This window comes from Phalangium opilio, unplaced genomic scaffold (genome assembly GCF_054372755.1).
Source record: "Phalangium opilio isolate 3A_F unplaced genomic scaffold, DU_Popi_V2 ptg000113l_1, whole genome shotgun sequence".
NCBI classification, from domain to species: Eukaryota; Metazoa; Arthropoda; class Arachnida; order Opiliones; family Phalangiidae; genus Phalangium; species Phalangium opilio.
In genome coordinates, this window is record NW_028324209.1 from 1,613,787 (window position 1) to 1,631,153 (window position 17,367).

Genomic DNA, 17,367 nt, shown 5'->3' on the forward strand with positions numbered 1-17,367 from the left:
CTCGCGTTTTGGCGCCTGCGCTCGCTGTTGTAGTCTTTTTGTATAATGAGTGTGCCCAGAGCCCCCAAAGAGAGTTGCCTACCCCTCTTTTTTTACGCCGAAAGGGTCTGTTAGACGGGTGAAGAAATTTGAATATTTAAAATTTCCAAGAATAGCCAGCCATGAAGATTGACCAAATTTATCGAGTTTTAAATAGCCGTAATTAATACAGTTTATATTCAAAAATACTAGACTTTTTGAACTCTGGGCCCAAAAAAAATTTGGGATCGACGATAAAAGTTAGTAATTATAGCGAAATTTAGCCAAATTATAATAATTATCTTGAAATTTTATTATATATTATAAAACATCGCGTAAGACCAGTTTTAATTCAAAAATTTGTTAGGTTCAAAAACTAGAAATTAACCCCAGGCTCCCCTATCTCTCTCTTAAGTCTAAAGATCCCGCAAAAATATTTTTAAAAACGTTTAATTACTATCCTTTAAATACACCGCGATCTTCTCATACCCCCAAATTACAGATATTACAGGATTACGGAGATTACAGGACCTCGCTAGTTTAATTTAAAAATACCCCCAGAAATACCGTATATTTAACAACTTAAATTAATTATTAAATTTTAATTAATTAACTTACCATTTGACTATAGAGGTATACTAGGACGACAACTGTTATGAACCTGCAAATAGAATAAAAAAAACTTATTTTAATTAAGTTTAATTTCAATAAGGTATATTTTAATTAAAAAGCATCAGGAAGGTTTCCAAGGTTTACGTGTTAGCAAGAAGTGATGTCTAGTTTATTAGGGAGAAGGTATAAGATGTCTAAGTATTCGCGCGCCATAGTCCCAGTCCCCCTTTCAAAATACAAGGGGGGGGGGGAGACGTAAAAGGAGGCCGGGCTATTTCGCCTCTCCTCAGTCGAGGGATACGTAATTTTCGTCATTCGCGTTGCGCTGACGTCAGTTTTCAAGAACCAATGAGATGCTGGTTGTAATTTAGAGGCGGCGGGGATTAACTCCGGACCTACCTACGTTTGAACTGGAGATAAAGCTGGAAATGTGAGGCGAATTTATACCTTCTCCCTAATAAACTAGATATCACTTCTTGGTGTCAGTATATAATAGACAAATGGTTTTTCAATAGCCCCCTAATTTGCGTGTAAGGCGTAGTCTTTATTTTTCAAATTTTGACATACATATTTGACCTTTACTCGTATTACTAAACACAATAGGTTAAGGTGTCAACAAAAGTGAAATTCAATGCTTCTGTTTTAAACTTAACGCCCTGCGATGGGGCTGATTTTGTTTCTAACTAAAAGTTCAGTTAAAAAGGGTTTTTACACAAACGTTATGACACATACAGTCTATTAGTAATTAAATGTAGGGATAGGTTAGTGGCCTTCTAATGAATTCTTTTTAGACAGTTTTTTTACTTTCTTATTTTTATTTCTTGACTTAAATTTTTTGCAAGGACGAATATCTTTTTTATTATTTTATATTTTTTAAATTCAAGGTATTTTAAATCGATTCCAAATTTATGCAAATTTCTTATACAGAGTGGGTTTTCGTTTAGCTACTACAAGATAGTTTAAAAATTTATTTTAGGAAACTTTACATTACGTAAGAAACCCACGTAAATATACTAATCTTAGACGATTACCTTTAAAAAATGGGAGTTTCTTACGGTGACTAGTTAGCCAAGTTCGCACTCGTGTTTTTTTAATATTATTCTTATTTGAAGTGTTGTAATGATTAATTTCTTGGGCGAGTAGGTTTATTGGTGGTCCTTGTAAAAACGTTATTAGTAAGGAATTTAAGCCACTGTGGATTATATACATCAATTTTGCTTAATTGGCCATTTATTAACACCAAAATTACAAAGAAATATCTTAAACCTTTACGAAGTTTTTGAAAACAATTAGTTTACAGTCGGCTGTATTTTTTTCGAGTGACGGGTGGGTGTTGCCGTCATTACAAATAGCGACAACTTGTTCGCGGAGAGCTATAGTCTAGGCGCGAAAAGTCTGGTATGGGCGCCTCTCAGACCAATAACATTAATTAACACAGTTTTGCCGGCTCCAATCACTGCTAAATTGAGGTTGAAAAGAAAACGCCGACAACCGCTCGCTCGCTAGCTATACGGCAGGCAAGGACGTCAAGTTGAAAATAATTTGGAATTTTGACGGCAAAAAAAGTCCTAGTTCTCTATGAACCTTCTTTAACGTTTTAAATTTGGATTAGAGGGATTGAAACTAAAACGATTACCGAGGATGACAGCATACAGCTATAGCCGCCACCAGCCTCTTTTAAAGGAATACGCTTTCGAAAAAATTTCATGCCCTCGACGTCATTTTTCACGTCATATCGCCTACCATTTCCTTAAAGCATAGCCCACTCGATCAAGCTGGCTGCTCGAGCAACAAACGTGGTCGAGTGGGCTATTATTAAAATAAATAAATAAATACTTATTTCCTGTTCTGAACTCATAGGGAGCTAACCACTGGCTAGGGGGAAGAGATAGTTTGACGTCACGCAGCCCCTCTCTGGTTGGCATTTTTGCGCGTAGAATACTGCTTTCAACCGTTAGGGGGGGGATGAAACTCCAGTAAGAGATAGAAGGGTGTGACGTTTCAGGGTCAGAACTGTTAGCTCCCTATTGTCTGCCTTTCGCTATCGTGAAAACCCGTTAAGCCTTGGCTATGTAAATTTATTCCCATTCATTTTAAAATTTAATTAAGATTATGAATGTAAATCAGTGTTCATTTTAGTATTATAATTTATTTATAAGCATTATCTTTCTCGCTCGATTGGATGGCCAAGGCTTAGACTGCTCAAAGCGACTGGTGCCTAAATATATTTTGGAAAGGGAAATGCTACGCTGCAATACATATATGGGTCACGTGACTTGGAGACGAAGCAACATTCCATCAAGATGACTAAGACCATGAGGGTTTTTGTAATGTATAAAAAAGTAAATAATAGACTAGTGGGCAGTGGCAGTAGAGAGGGGCGTAGACTGTGTATCCCTCCATCTGGGCGCGTTCTTGTAAGAAGGGATACTGTGCGCTCCCAGTAGGGGGATGATACTGAGCTAAGAGATAGAAGGGTATGACGTTTGCATACGTAGTACTGCCATTACTCTATAACGATACGCACCAGCAAGGGAAGGGGATCGTTAGAATTCTAGTATATCAAGGTCATTTATCATATGCCTCTCCTCTCTATCCATTCCTCTTTAAGGATAACTTTTCCTTTAGATAAATGTTGGAGAAAAGGGGCCCCCGCGCTGAAATCGGACTTAAAGGATCTTTGAAATATCATTTATCAAATGGCTTTTAAAGATTTTGCAACGCCAACTTTTTTATTTTAACTATTGGAGATAAATTAGATCGACTAGCGCAAATCCCTTTTAAAAATGTCCGCACTCTTTTTCAACTCTTAAACTATTTTAGTTCTTGATAAAGGGAAGATAACACGTATATATATATATATATATATATATATATATATATATATATATATATATATATATATGTCTAAAATTCTAAACATCTTCGAGTTTAGTGTTACAAGGGCTTATTCATTATTAGTTGGGACGTACCCGTTTTTCAACTCGTTTCTTTCGCCTACCCTGTCTTATTAATTTTTAATTGTTTTTTAAAACTTCTTCTTTCTGTTTTGATGGCTTCATTAACTCCGCGAAGTGTTTGGTGGTTTTAATTTTAAATTACGTATTTGAAAATTACTGAGGTTTTTTTTTTATTTTTTTTTTTTTTAAGAATTATTCGTCGACGCTGTAGGCTGACCTTTACTCGCCGCGCTATTCGACATTATAAACCATTCTTTTTAAAGGTGCATTTTCATATTTTAAAAATATTTAAAACTACGCGACGAAATTAAGGGAAAGCCTCGTAGATAGCTCTGATAGCTATTTTGTTTCATTTTACACATGATGCCAGGCTTTAAAAGGCTTAAATTAGGGCATCATTGTGTAGAATTTTAATCTCACTAACGGTTAATTTGTTATTGACGTTGCTAATTGACTCTAAAATAGACCAAAAAGAGATGAAACTACGATGCGTAGAACCAGAAGTGAGATGAGACCAGAAGTACTGAGCTAACCAAATTCTTCACTCGGCGAAAGTGAATATTCTTGATAACACAAGAGCGGTTGGCCCTCTAGTAGCGGTTTCTGGATTTTCTCTCCAAAACGTGAGACGCTCGTGGTGGTAGACGGCCGAACTAGATTCAAGGAGCCACGTCCGTGTTCCGCCGTTTTAGGTTGAGGGGAAGGGGGTAAGAAATGTTTTTGGAACTCGACCAATTTTTTTCTCAGTAGTGTAGGCGTGTGGGAAGCGGCATAAAATCCTCAAATTTCTTCACTAGTGCCAGGATCTACTATCTATGCTAGAGCCCTTCACTTCTAGTCTCATCTCACTTCTGGTAGAACCAGAGTTGAAAATCTTGAAATCTACAAAATTTCACCTTCCCTTTCAAACTCTGAAAAATTACGTGAAAACAAAAATCTTTTCAATCTGAGAATGATACGTGATCTCCAATTGACACGATACGTTAATATTAAATATTTAAAACCCTTTCCAAGTTTGCAATATAAAAGCTATAAACACCTGATGGGCATCATATTTTAACGACCGCGAAGTTTGGGTATTTTAAAGATATGACAAACTTTTACACCACATTTTCCCGCCAAATAAAAAGAAGGGCCCAAGCCCTTTAGCACCTACTTAAAGAAACTTTCACTATAAAGCACGTTTACCGGTAAAACGATAACTTTTTAAGCACCGAAAGGAAAAAACTCCCGTCTAGTTCCCAGGAATCTAAAACAATGGTTCACCGAATTTTTAAGAAGTTTTACCTCGAGTCTTAACTCTTAACGCGAGAATTTAGGATTGAATCCGCTGGACACTTGGACTGAAATGAACTCCCAAGAATTCTCGCTGCATGGTGGTATTTTTATGTAAACTTCGGGAAGAAAATTTTAAACTTGTGGGGAAGAAAATCTTCTTAGAACTTTACCGCTCTTTAACATAAGTTTGCCGTAAAAAGATCGCCTTACATTCTTAGAAGACCATAAATTTCCCTATGTTTTTATACGAAAAAGAACCCCTTTTCAGTATGAACTTAAAAGAAGAAAAAAATGAGGCCCTTTATTTTCAAGGTATGATAGAATTTTAAACTTGTAGATATTTAAATATTCAAAATTGCTAATTAATTTTTTTTAAGGTGGCAAATTTATGACGCGGTTCATCTGGCCTTAAAGTTGGCACTATATCCCTTTGATGGTGACGCAATAGCGGCGATTTCGTGGCGCCAACAGAAATTAAGAATTTGACATAATCGCGACGACGCGTCTGGGTCTGTGATGAAATTTCAATGATTTTTACCTTATACCCATCGCGTTAATTTTTCTAGTTGCGTACAATATTAATTCTATCAACAACTTATGGAACGTATCTTATAAACTTATGTTATAATCTACAATGAAAGGTTAATTCCGAGACTGGATAATTTCGCCGCATATGCGTGTGTATAATCAAGAAGTGATATCTATTTTATTAGGGAGAAGGTATAAGATGCCTAAGAAATTCGCGCGCCATAGTCCCAGTCCCCATTTCAAAATACAAGGGGGGACGTAAAAGGAGGCGCCGGGCTATTTCGCCTCTCCTCAGTCGGAAAATATGACTGTAATTTTCCCGTCATTCGCGTCGCGCTGACGTGAGTTTTCAAGAACCAATGAGATGCTGGTTGTAATTTAGAGGCGGCGATTAACTCCGGACAGGCTACGTTTGGACTGGAGATAAAGCTGGAATGTGGCAAATTTATTCCTTCTCCCTAATAAACTAGATATCACTTCTTGGTATAATATTTTCCGAGTTTAAAATTGCCTTTATCTACCCCAAAAAAAGTTTCCCCGCATCTGATGATAACCCACCGCGAAATTAAGCGTGTAAGTGCTTAAACCCGCGATAAGCAATTAGATTCGGTTTCCACGGTTAAATTTTTAATTTAATTTTATTAAATAAAAAAGGGGAAATTTTTTTAATTAGTGAACAGTATAATAATATGAAGAAAAAAAACCAACCGTGACTATACAGAAAAAATACTGTATATATTTTTTCTATTAAGAATTTTTATCGCTGTATTTTGGGAGTTAAGTTATAATTGCTTCATTTTCGGCTTCGTGAAAAATGATTAAGGGGGAATTTAAGGAAGGACTAATTACGATTATTAGCGTTTTGTAATTACGGGGTAATGGCACAATGAATAATTTCCCATAGACTTTAGTATTGGTTACTTTAGGTTTTTGCCATTTCTTCCGAGTATCTATTTTAATAGATTCAACACGTTCACGCGGAGTGTCTTATAAGAGTTATTATTTCAAAGAAATACTGATGGTTTAATGAATTTACGTGATCGCTCGCTCGTCATACCGTTAGCGCTATTATGTTTTTTACCCCCATACCGTCAGCTGCCGGCCGGGTCGTGTCTGGGGATAAGAACAGTAATCGGAAGTTAATGTCTTGAAGTGCGTTTTAATGATTGTTTTAATGGTATCTGGTCCAAATTTAGTTATTAAATAGAGCGCAATGTCCGCTTTGAAATGAGACTAAAACCGACAAAATTGAACTATAAATAAAGAAGTTGGATTTTTTTTTTTTTTTTTTTCAAACTTTAAAATTACAAAAACTTTGAATTTTCTTTGAAATTTCCTTAATTTCCAGTCGATTTTGACGAAATTATTTAGCGAAGTAAATCTTGGTTTTCTTAATAAGTTATTTGAATCATGTCTTTAAGTGTTTGAAGCTCAATTTGATAATTTCATTCCAAACATTGGAAAAAACACCATGTTTTTGGTCAATAATTGTTGAAAATTACTAGCCCTAGCTACAAAATAAAATACTCAAAAAATGCCACAAAACCCTTTGCATTTTATCTAAAAATCACACAAAACCCCTTGCATTTTTTTGTGAAAAGTACCACAAAACCCCTTTGCATTTTATCTAAAAATCACACAAAACCCCTTTGCATTTTTTCTAAAAAATACCACAAAACCCCTTTTCATTTTATCTAAAAATCACACGAAACCCGTTGCATTTTTTTTTTAAAATACCAAGAAACCCATTCTATCTAAAAATGCCACGAAACCCCTTGCATTTTATCTAAAAATGCCACGAAACCCCTTGCATTTTATCTAAAAATGCCACGAAACCCCTTGCATTTTATCTAAAAATCCCATTAGCCCATTTCCAAAAAAAAGATAGGTTAAAAGTGCCGCAATTTGACTTAAGGTATGAGCTTCTGGTATCAGCAATTATGATCAACAGATTCTTTCGGTGTCTGGTGTAAGATTTCTTTGTGTGTGGCGGCGCAGTACGCGTCTGCCGCTATGTATTACGCGTTGAATATAGACGGGGCGGCAGCAATTAAAGGCTCTAAAAATCCAATATTATCATAAAGACAGCCCGAGGTTAATTTCTCCCATGTATTTCTTTTCTTAATTCTTTATTCCCCCCCTCGGGCCTCCCCCCCATTTCGATGTTTAAAGCGATCTCTAGGTATAGCCTCTTTCTTACTTACCCCTTTTCCCACCTTCCTTTATAAGTTTTTAATCGCGCCGTCGTTAAGACACTCTGTAGAACCCCGGGAAAGGAGGAGCTCTGTTCGCACCAGTATCAACTCCTCAAAAACCAACCAGAATATATTTTTAATCTTTAAAATTAAGTAACTTTCTTATTTATTGACCGATTTTGAACTTTTTCGGCCCATTTTGTAGCTTTCAATGAGCTCTATAAGATTCTGTAAATTTAGTGTCTATTACTACACTTATTTTACCTCAAATAATGCAAAGTTCGTAACAATAATTATAAATTTCTATAAAATATCATAATTGTTTTACCTATTTTGATATTTTTAGACTCGATTCGTAACTCTAAATTAGCATATTCAAATATGGCAAATTTTATTACAAAATTTCGTAACTTTCTTATTTTTTAAACCAATTTTGATTTTTTTTGTTCATTTTGTGACTCTAAATTATCGCTATATCTTCGCAAAACCACAATATTCTTTAAAACTTTCCAAAAATACAATATACGGAATTTTAACTTTAAGTATAATTAATTGATTTGAAATGAATAGATGCGATCGCGACCTAATTCCCGGGGTATCTAGTGTCTTTGGCTTCAATTTCTTTTGATGGCTCGCCGCTCGCTACCTGTACTTAAGTCAGGCGCCACTCTGAAACCGAAAACGGTGTCTCTTTAATATTTTTATACCCCTATCGACTTCTTAACCGAATTTAATATTTAATATTTAATATCGAATCCCTTTTTTTATATCCTCGTGTAATAATTGACTCGAGTCTGAATTTAATTTACAATTTAATCATTTGGTTTCGAATGGGGGGAAGGAAATTTATCTAAATAAAACGGCTTACGTAACATTACATTGTTATTTCGCGATTGTTATGTTTTAAAGCCACCACGGAAATAATTGCAATTATTAATTAAACAGCCCACGGCGTTAATAACTCTAGAATATAAAAAACCTCTAGGCGCCTTAAGAAAAATGTCATAATTAACCCGCGTTTTTTTTTTTTTTTTTTTAATTCTTTTCCCGCCTTATTTTCCCGCGCGCGTGAAGTATGTAAATAGGATACGGTCTATAGGGTAATTTTTACGCGCCAAAATGTCGCGTGCGTTTTGGCAGACGAAACGCGCGAGACACACCTCTTTTTTTGGCGCCATTCATAAAGATCGGTTTTAATATTTTATATAACTGTTTCCTTCTACCAGCATATACTATTTGTGGAACACAAATTACTGGGCTTCCCTGCTTGGAATCCCTGGAAATAACGTGTTAATGTTCTCAGTTGTTTCTGGAAACGGTTGACATTCTTAAAGGGTATTAATTATTAAACATAGAAGACTTCCTAGAAGTGTTGTTGTACGAATGAGTCGTTTTAATTGGGGAATTCAACGTTTTTATTATTCTATGGGGAAAGTTAAGTCGCGTTTTTTCGCAGAATTTTGGGTGGTTAATATTTTCTCACGATATTAGGGGTTTTTGATATCAGTACGTTAACGTAATTAATCGTAGATGGACACGTAAAGTCCCAAATTAATTATTTTATACGCTCTTTTATCCAAAAATATTAAGTTTGATTTTATATTCAATTTTAGTTTGAATTATGATTCACTTGAAAACGTTTTTGGGAAATTAAATTATGATAAAAAATGTAGCATCTTCGACAATATTTATTATTTAAGATAAACTTAGGGTGTAAATATACAAAATTGTTTTTAATTCATATAAAACATAAAAATACGATATTGCAACCCAAAATATATTTTAAAAATAACTTTAAAACATAACAAGTTACGGTTTGGGTTACGTTACAAACATCGGGTTATATTACCCTATATATATCCATACATTTACTCATAAAAACATAAAAAAAAAATTCCAGTTTTATACTTTTTTAAGCATCTTACATAACTTTAGATAGCGATGATACTTCAGATTAAAGTTATGGAACGTACTTTTCCGGATCTAATTCAATTAGCATCGTTATCAACCTTTGCCTTTAGTATAGACTCAAAATAAAAATCCAGCGATGACATAACCTCACCTCCGGTACAGGGATTATCCGTGTCTTATATATAAGCTTTTGTCCGAACAATTTGTCAGGTAAAGGAAACACGGGTATCACGTTGCTTTAGGCTTAAGATTACGGATGACGCCATTGCTAGGGTTAAGGAAACGGGATGAAGTGGAACCACCAAAAACAAATATAGCCAAAGGGATAGAAAGGCACTCTTTTCCTAAAAGGGTGCTAGGACTGAAGTATGAGCATTGTGTTCATACAACTTTTGGAAAACAAATTTCCCTGAGATTTCCAGGTTTTTCCCCATATGCTTCCCTGAATTTTCCAGGTTTTTCCCGTATATGGAGCAAATGTTAACGAAGGAGGGGGGGGCAAATATGACTCTTACGTAGTCAAAGGACATCCCCGTATCACTAGTAGAACCAGAGTTATGAGCCTCCAAAGTATAGTGTAATGTTAATCCTATGGAGGGAATATTCACGGACATTTTGCTTAATTACTCGGCCCCTGTTTGACGCAAATTTCCCTGATTTCCTTGAATTTTCCCTGAGGTTTTTGTCAACTATTTATTTCCCTGATTTTTCCAGGTTTGTCCCTGTATGAGCATTGTGTTCTACGGGTGAATTTGAGTCGAAAATGTTCTCTGACATTTTGCCCTAAGGGACACCGTTTACGAGTTATGATTAGAGTATTTTACGGATGACCCCTTAATTAAATTAGCATCAGTCTTTTAGTTTTGAGGGTCATTCGTAAAACACTTCAATCTTACGTTGTAAAAGGTGTCCGTTAGGGCAAAATGTAATAGAACATTTTCGACACAAAATTTATTTCCCATTACCCTTTTTGTAACAAGTAGTATGACTATAAGCGGAAGTGGAAACCGAAAACTCGTAGGTACCAAGCTTTCTATTCCTTTTGTTAATTTCTCTGTGATGAAACTGGGAAATTTTTCAAGTTTTTAAACGTCATTTTTTTATCGAAAACATTTATGCCAAGTCACGACCTAGCCCGTAGTTCTAAAGTTTAGATGTAGTTTACTATATAGTTGCGACATTTCAGCGATTTTTTTTTTTAATTTTCAAAATATTACAAATAATAATTGCTGAATGATTTCCTTCACCCGATATTTTGTAAACTTTGAAGAGATATTAAAGAGATACTCCTCGCTATTTTTTTTTTCTTTTTTAATCGAAAGAACGGATAAAATAATGAATATCTCAAATTGGAACCGTGTTTCTATCTACAATATTAAAGAATATACAATCAATTCAGTTTCCGTAATGGATGGCACTACGCGTTAGGCTTCTCAGCGAAGGACCCCTATTGGACGCCTAGTACCACCTGACGGATTTGTCCAATAAGGAGAAGCCTAACGTAACTACGGAAACTTAATTGCTCGTATCTTCTTTAATATTATAGATAGAAACATGGTTCCAATTTGAGATATTCATTATTTTATACGCTCTTTCGATTAAAAAGGGAAAAATTCTAGACAGAAGTATCCCTTACCATTCCTTTAAATTTAAGTACAGAACCACTTGTTATCTTTCACAGTCACTTAGGTAAGAAAGATTTCAGGGGCAATTTTTAGATTATATATGACGTCACGAAATTATTGAAATCAAAGTGCAAAGTATTATACTTGATATTATATTTCAACTTATCTTTTTTTTTCTGTTCCTAGCCCATTAATAAAGACTTATCGCGTCCCATCCTTAAAGTTCCATCAGTTTAAAGACTTATTCCTTCATTTGGAATTATGGAATGCTTGAGATGAAACGTCCCCAAGCGAGCAATCTATAAATTGTGGTGTCCCCAGGAAAATCGGGGTTAACCGCTAAAGCGTGTCTGACAATTCCCGCGTGACACCTTTATATATTGTTCAACCAATGTGATTTAATACGGTGAAAGGCGGAGATAAGAGTTATAAGGGTTTAAGAGACGTTTAATACTAAGCCTCGCGCTTTATTACATCGTTCAAGAATTGGATTGGATAAGAAAGGGGTGGGGGAACGTTGGATTTGGAGCGTGGTGTCATTTTGACCACCCTAAAGTCAGTCCAGAAGATTGTGTCTCGGTACCACGCCACTACAATTATTTTAGGGGACATCTTCTTTGGTTCGTGTTCGCATTAAAGAGAGTACAAGACCATTTTTAGGAAACTGGCAGCCATGTTTCCGGAAGTCACGTGTGATTTTAGGGTTATTTTCCTAGGAATTTAGGGGACTTGGATTTCATTTTAAAGTTTGGGATACGTGATAATTCCTAAGACTTGGCTATTCAACGTTTGATTATGCTTCGATGAATAATAGAGACATAAACAGCGCGGGTCTTCAGTCAATTTCTATTAAAAATTCTGGTTGATGTCCAGTATAAGTGCGAACGTGTCTAAGTTATCCTGTCCCCTAAGATTCATGGGTGCTGTCTTGTCAAGTTTGTAAGCGCCCTCTTTAGCTAGGGGTCACGTAGCCTGATTTTTTTCTTTTTTTTCTCTCTTTCCCGCCCTTTTTGGGTGACATCTTCATGGTTAGAGCCGGAGGTTAGGCCCAAAATCGCCCTTTCCGCCGGACAAATCGATAAAAAGATTTTTCATTTCGTATATATATCTTTTTATTCTTTCCCCATCTTCTCCCATTATGTCCTACCAGGGCTGACATCTCTCTGGCTTTGACCCTGTTTCTTTATATGGATATGTTATATTGGGTGCCATTACTAGAAAGTTTAAGCTTATTAAAGGTCAAAATTTTTATATTGAATATCTTGTACTCATTTTCGAATTGAAATTTTGAAGGGTCATGGGGTGACCTTTTTTTTTTAAAGGGAATGTGGAATTTTTAATATCAAACTTTGAAGACTTGGGCTATTTTAGCCTGGCAAAGAATGACCAATTCATATTCACGTGACCTTTAATGTCACTGATCGTTGAAGAGCCCACTTCAGTTCCTTTTTTAGGGTCAAAACTTTTGGCTCCAAAGTGGTTCAGTTCGGGGGTTTTTCTCGTGTGATTTTTTTATTTTTATTGAATTTTTTTTTTCTCATTGATAAATTTTAAGAGAAATTTTTAATCGTAAGAATCTACTGAATACAAAGGCGGGGAATATGATCAAATAACTAAAATTATCAACACGACATTTAATTTTTTCTTTAGTTCAATCTCACATCGAAAAATAAGCCTAAATATATAGGTTAAGCCCGTTAAAATTACGTTTCTTAAAATAATATTTCACTATATAATGTGTTAAATCCGGAAGTTGGTGTTTTATTCCATTTCCGGTTTGACTTAAGGGCGTTAGGCTTAGCGTGAAAAAGGGTAAACCGAATTAAATTGAAGATTGTGGTCTGCGTGTTAACGCGTCGAATCAGTTACGCCACTCTCTTAAAAGTCGATGTCCCAGTTTTAATGTTTGTAAGAGTTGTTTTTTGGGCCTTGGCAGTTATTGAATATTCTATATGGGATGAATATTAGGGGTGTGGTCGTATCATATTCGGTTTATAGCTCCTTGAATGATTATGAAACCACAACCTAGCTGATAGAAACGGAGTTTTGAGTGGCCTTGAGTGTGTTTGTTGTTCATTGCGAGTGGATGGATACACGAAAAGCATCTATACTTCATATCAGAAGTGAATATAGGGCGAAGTACTATCAAAGGGGATTCACGAGGCGTCGTGTGATGCTTTTTTATCGCGTTTTTGGCTAGAAGTCGCGGATGAATACACTTCCTCGAAACTATCTGTCCAGGTTGAACGATTTTAGTTATTTTTATGACCGTGTGGTGGCGCCAGCAAGAAAATTTCTCTCGATAACCTGCCTCTCTCTGATTGCGACGAAAACCGTGTTTACACTAGCTGAAGCTGGATATACGTACTTTATTTCTATTTACTTCTGTTCATATCCAAAGTGAAAGCCTGGTAAAGTAACAACTTTGGGCCTTGGTTAGTAGAAAAGTCGTGGCACGGTTTGAATTTTGGCGCAAAAACACACGTAGCTATAAATATTACGTAATGGTAATTTTTTCTCTTGTTAAGTTTCCATGACAACGTTTGGTTGCTTAACAGGAGGGAAGGTCAATATTATGTACGCCCAAGTTGTCGCCACTTGTTTGAAAACATTATTTGCAATGTGTAAAAATCCAAAATACTATATTCCGTTTTTCCCCCGACTTCTGGACCTAAAGTACATTTCTACAACGACATTAATATTAAATTAAATCACGACAATTTAAAGGCGTATTGAAGCTCCAACTTTCTCAATGGGTCGTTACGTTCTTGCCAGTATGGTGTCGATGTACGATTGAATCTGATACCGTGGCAAAACCCCAATCCTCTCTTTGAACATTTTGGGTAAATCTAAAGATCCTGAGGTCGTTTTAGGCTTAGTTTAAGATAACGTGTCACATTCCCTTTAAACATTATAAAACCCCAACCAACACGCCATATCTCGTGCGAATCAAAATAATATAACTTCCACGTTTTTTTTTACCTTCCAAAACTTTTATAATGAAAATACAATGAAACCGAGGCTTAAAAACACTTATTTTAAAACACGCTTTATCCCCTATTCACTTCAGTAGCGATTTATGGTGAAAAATTACAAAGGGGTACCCAAACCTTATTCCCAATTCGGTCTCTTTAGATCACTTTACGCTTTTTAGCGTTGGAAATGAGATTTTGGCGATTTTTTTTTTGGTCAAGGTAGCGAGTTGGAATCCTTTTTAGCTTCTTAGCCAAGGGGCGGTAAAGAGATGTTACTAAAATTAAGCTGTCAGATGCCGAAATCTATTCTTTAGGACCTCGAAAAGGGTCCTAAATCAACGCCGGGGGTCGTTTACTTTATTCTTCGCGACCATTAAAAGATATACGCCAGGTCACCCCGCTATATATCAGTTCAAGCCAAGCCTAACGTCTTCCCTAGGTAAGGTAAAGAAAGCCCTTAGGCCTATTTTTTAAGATGTCCGGTGGTTGGCGTATTCGCTGTAATTTGTGACTCGCGAGGGACTAATATGTGTGGGAAAAATCGTCTTGGTCATTTTCAATTTGCAGTTATTTACCTCTCTTACTTCTATTCTTTCGATACATTCCCCTAACTGCATTTTAAGGTTGACAATAATAATTTCCATGTAGGTTAAAGAAGGGCTAATGCTCTTTATAGATTAGGTTTTCAACGTTACTTTTTTTTAACTGACTAGAATGACCTTATGACCTTTAGGGACTAATTTTCGAAATCTAATTTATGATTCGCGAGTTCGCGTCAAAAGCTTTTCCAGAGAATTTTAGGAAATTAGGCTTAAGTGGAGTGGACCAAGGCTTAGGGTCTATTCATAATTTTATCCAAAAATAATTTGCATAAAATACCGACGTATTTTTTTTTTCTATATCCCCTTGGAGTTTATAGTACACGGTTCTAAGTTCAAGTTGTTCTCGCAATGTTATACCTGTACTTAAAAATAACCGAGAACCCATTTAAGACTTGAGAACGTGGGGTCGAAGAAATAATTGAGCTTCAGTACAGTGATCTCAGTTTCTCACCCTAAAATTCGGGTTAACTTTATAGATGTGTCTTCGTAGGTTCTTGAAATTTCCTTTAAAGGGATGCGATAGAAAAATATTTCAAATTCTTGTTACCAATTCAAGCGTTGAAATTTTGCTATTGGAATATCCGGGCTTAATTGAGGCTACAAAATATAGATTGATTGCATCGTGATAATCATTTTATAATTCTAATTACACGTTTGAAACAATTATTTTACCACTGAAATGACAAAATAACCTATTTCGAAATATCAGATGTCATCAATTTATGAAGAAACATTATCAAAAATTCAAGGTTAAATTAACCACGCATTAATTTTATAACCCCCCTAGCTCTTTTTTTGGCGTAAGTTAATTAAGTATAGTTAGAGAAAGAAGAAGAAGAAAAAAACGGAACGGTTTGTTTAATATATACGTGGCTTGATCTGGCATGTCGTGTTAAAAGGTCTTTTGTCTCAGCAGACGTTAGGCCTATAATTGGCAAGGCTTAACGCGAGCACCCGCTCATTAATTAAACTTGTCTCCAACCCTGCCAAGATATTAAAATGGATGACCAACGTAGAATAAACAAACCCATTTTTTATCCTAACCGTTTTTCAACGTGATATTACAAACGATAGCTTTATCGCACGCAACCAACACGCGACGCTATAGGGACCACGCAAAAATAACCCAACTCGAAACGTTTTTATTCAAAGTTTAAATTGAGATATTAAGTATATTAAAGCATACGCGAACGGCGGAGGTCATAGTCAAGGTATAGACGTCCAACGTTCGCGGTTTGACTGGCAAACGAGAACGTCGAGGAGTTAGTTAACCTGCAATTGAAAGCAAACGACCACCGTTCGCGTTTGACTCGTATTAACTCGTTAATTTAATTTCTGGGAGGCAAACGCAAACGGCAAACGTGAAGGAGTGATTCTAACAAAGGTTAGACGTCCGACGTTAAACCTTCCTATGTATGGAAAGCAAATGTTTGAGGTTCGCGTTTGACTAGTCTACAAGTCAAGGGGACAAACGCAAACTGCGAACGTCAGAGAATGGCTAGTGGCACTGTTGGAATTCCGAATCGCTTGGTATTTGCCGTTTCAATTTTAAGCCTTTGTATGGAGGCGGTGCCTGGTGAATTTTAAATTTCCATATCCATACTAATAATCCGTCAAAACGGTGGAGGGGAGAGGGCTAGGGTGTAACGGGCCCATTATGAATGACTATTTTATTCCGACTGTAGCCCTCCCCTAATCGGAAGGAATTTTAACCGCGCTAACGACGATGCCATAGCGAGCTGGCGAGCGAGCAACGACGTGATTTGTTTTAAAAATACCGACCATGACTTTACGAATTCATTTATTTTCTTTCCTTTTATACGCAGGGAGGATACATAAACCCTTTAACCCGAGTCCCAAATGATTTGTTGTCCCAACGCCTACCTTATTCAGTCCGATAGAGTGCGGACACAAGTGTCGCCAGTCATTTGCGAGTTCTGTCTACAACAGACTGAAAACAGGTAGTTCTGTTCGATTCAGTTCCAAACCTGAGACTCTCTCACTTACATATTACTGACAACCCTAGAGCCCGTTTAATATTAAGAAACCGTTTAAGGAAATTTCTCCAGCACTCACTAAGACCCAACATTTTTCAGGCGATATTTTGTATTTGAAACATTTTTCAAAATACCAGAACCGATAACTAAAGAATCAACCTGTAATTTCGTAGCTTTAAAAGTACTTTAAAATGTCAACGCTTACAATCGGGCGTGGTACGCCGCGCGTACACACCGGTACGGTACAACTATTTTGCCCAAGGGTAATTACGACCTTTAGGACCCCCTGGATTCTAAGAAGAAATATTTTTGGGTGGTAACAAGGCGATGGGGGCCCAAACAACTACAACCGGGACAATGGTGTGCCTCGCGTACCTTCACTTCAGAGTACAGTGAGGAATGATGATAATACACATAGATATAATAAATATCGTCTGTTGGTTTGGATACGTCTATTAATAGTTTACATCAAAGGGGGGGGCTAAAGAAAATTCCTCCCCCTTTCTCTGCAGCGCAGCTTAAACATCGGCGCAGTGTTATCAGGCCCTCTGTGAGTCAAGTTGGTCAAGTACCGAGTCAAACTGAACTGCTAGCCTTTCTTGGTGCAGCCTCTTGACTGGCAACACTAGAGGAACGGCATGAAACCCTCTTTAGTGTTGTAAACTG

General features: G+C 36.4%; 1 protein-coding gene across 1 annotated transcript in view; it reads right to left on the reverse strand.

Annotated features, from left to right (window-relative positions):
• LOC149623230 (uncharacterized) overlaps positions 1–17,367 on the reverse strand; it is a 47,824-nt gene that overhangs the window by 24,244 nt on the left and 6,213 nt on the right. Inside the window, exon 2 of the mRNA XM_089852324.1 lies at positions 637–679. Within this exon, the coding sequence (XP_089708450.1) occupies positions 637–679 (43 nt within the window). The remainder of the gene's footprint in view (positions 1–636; positions 680–17,367) is intronic.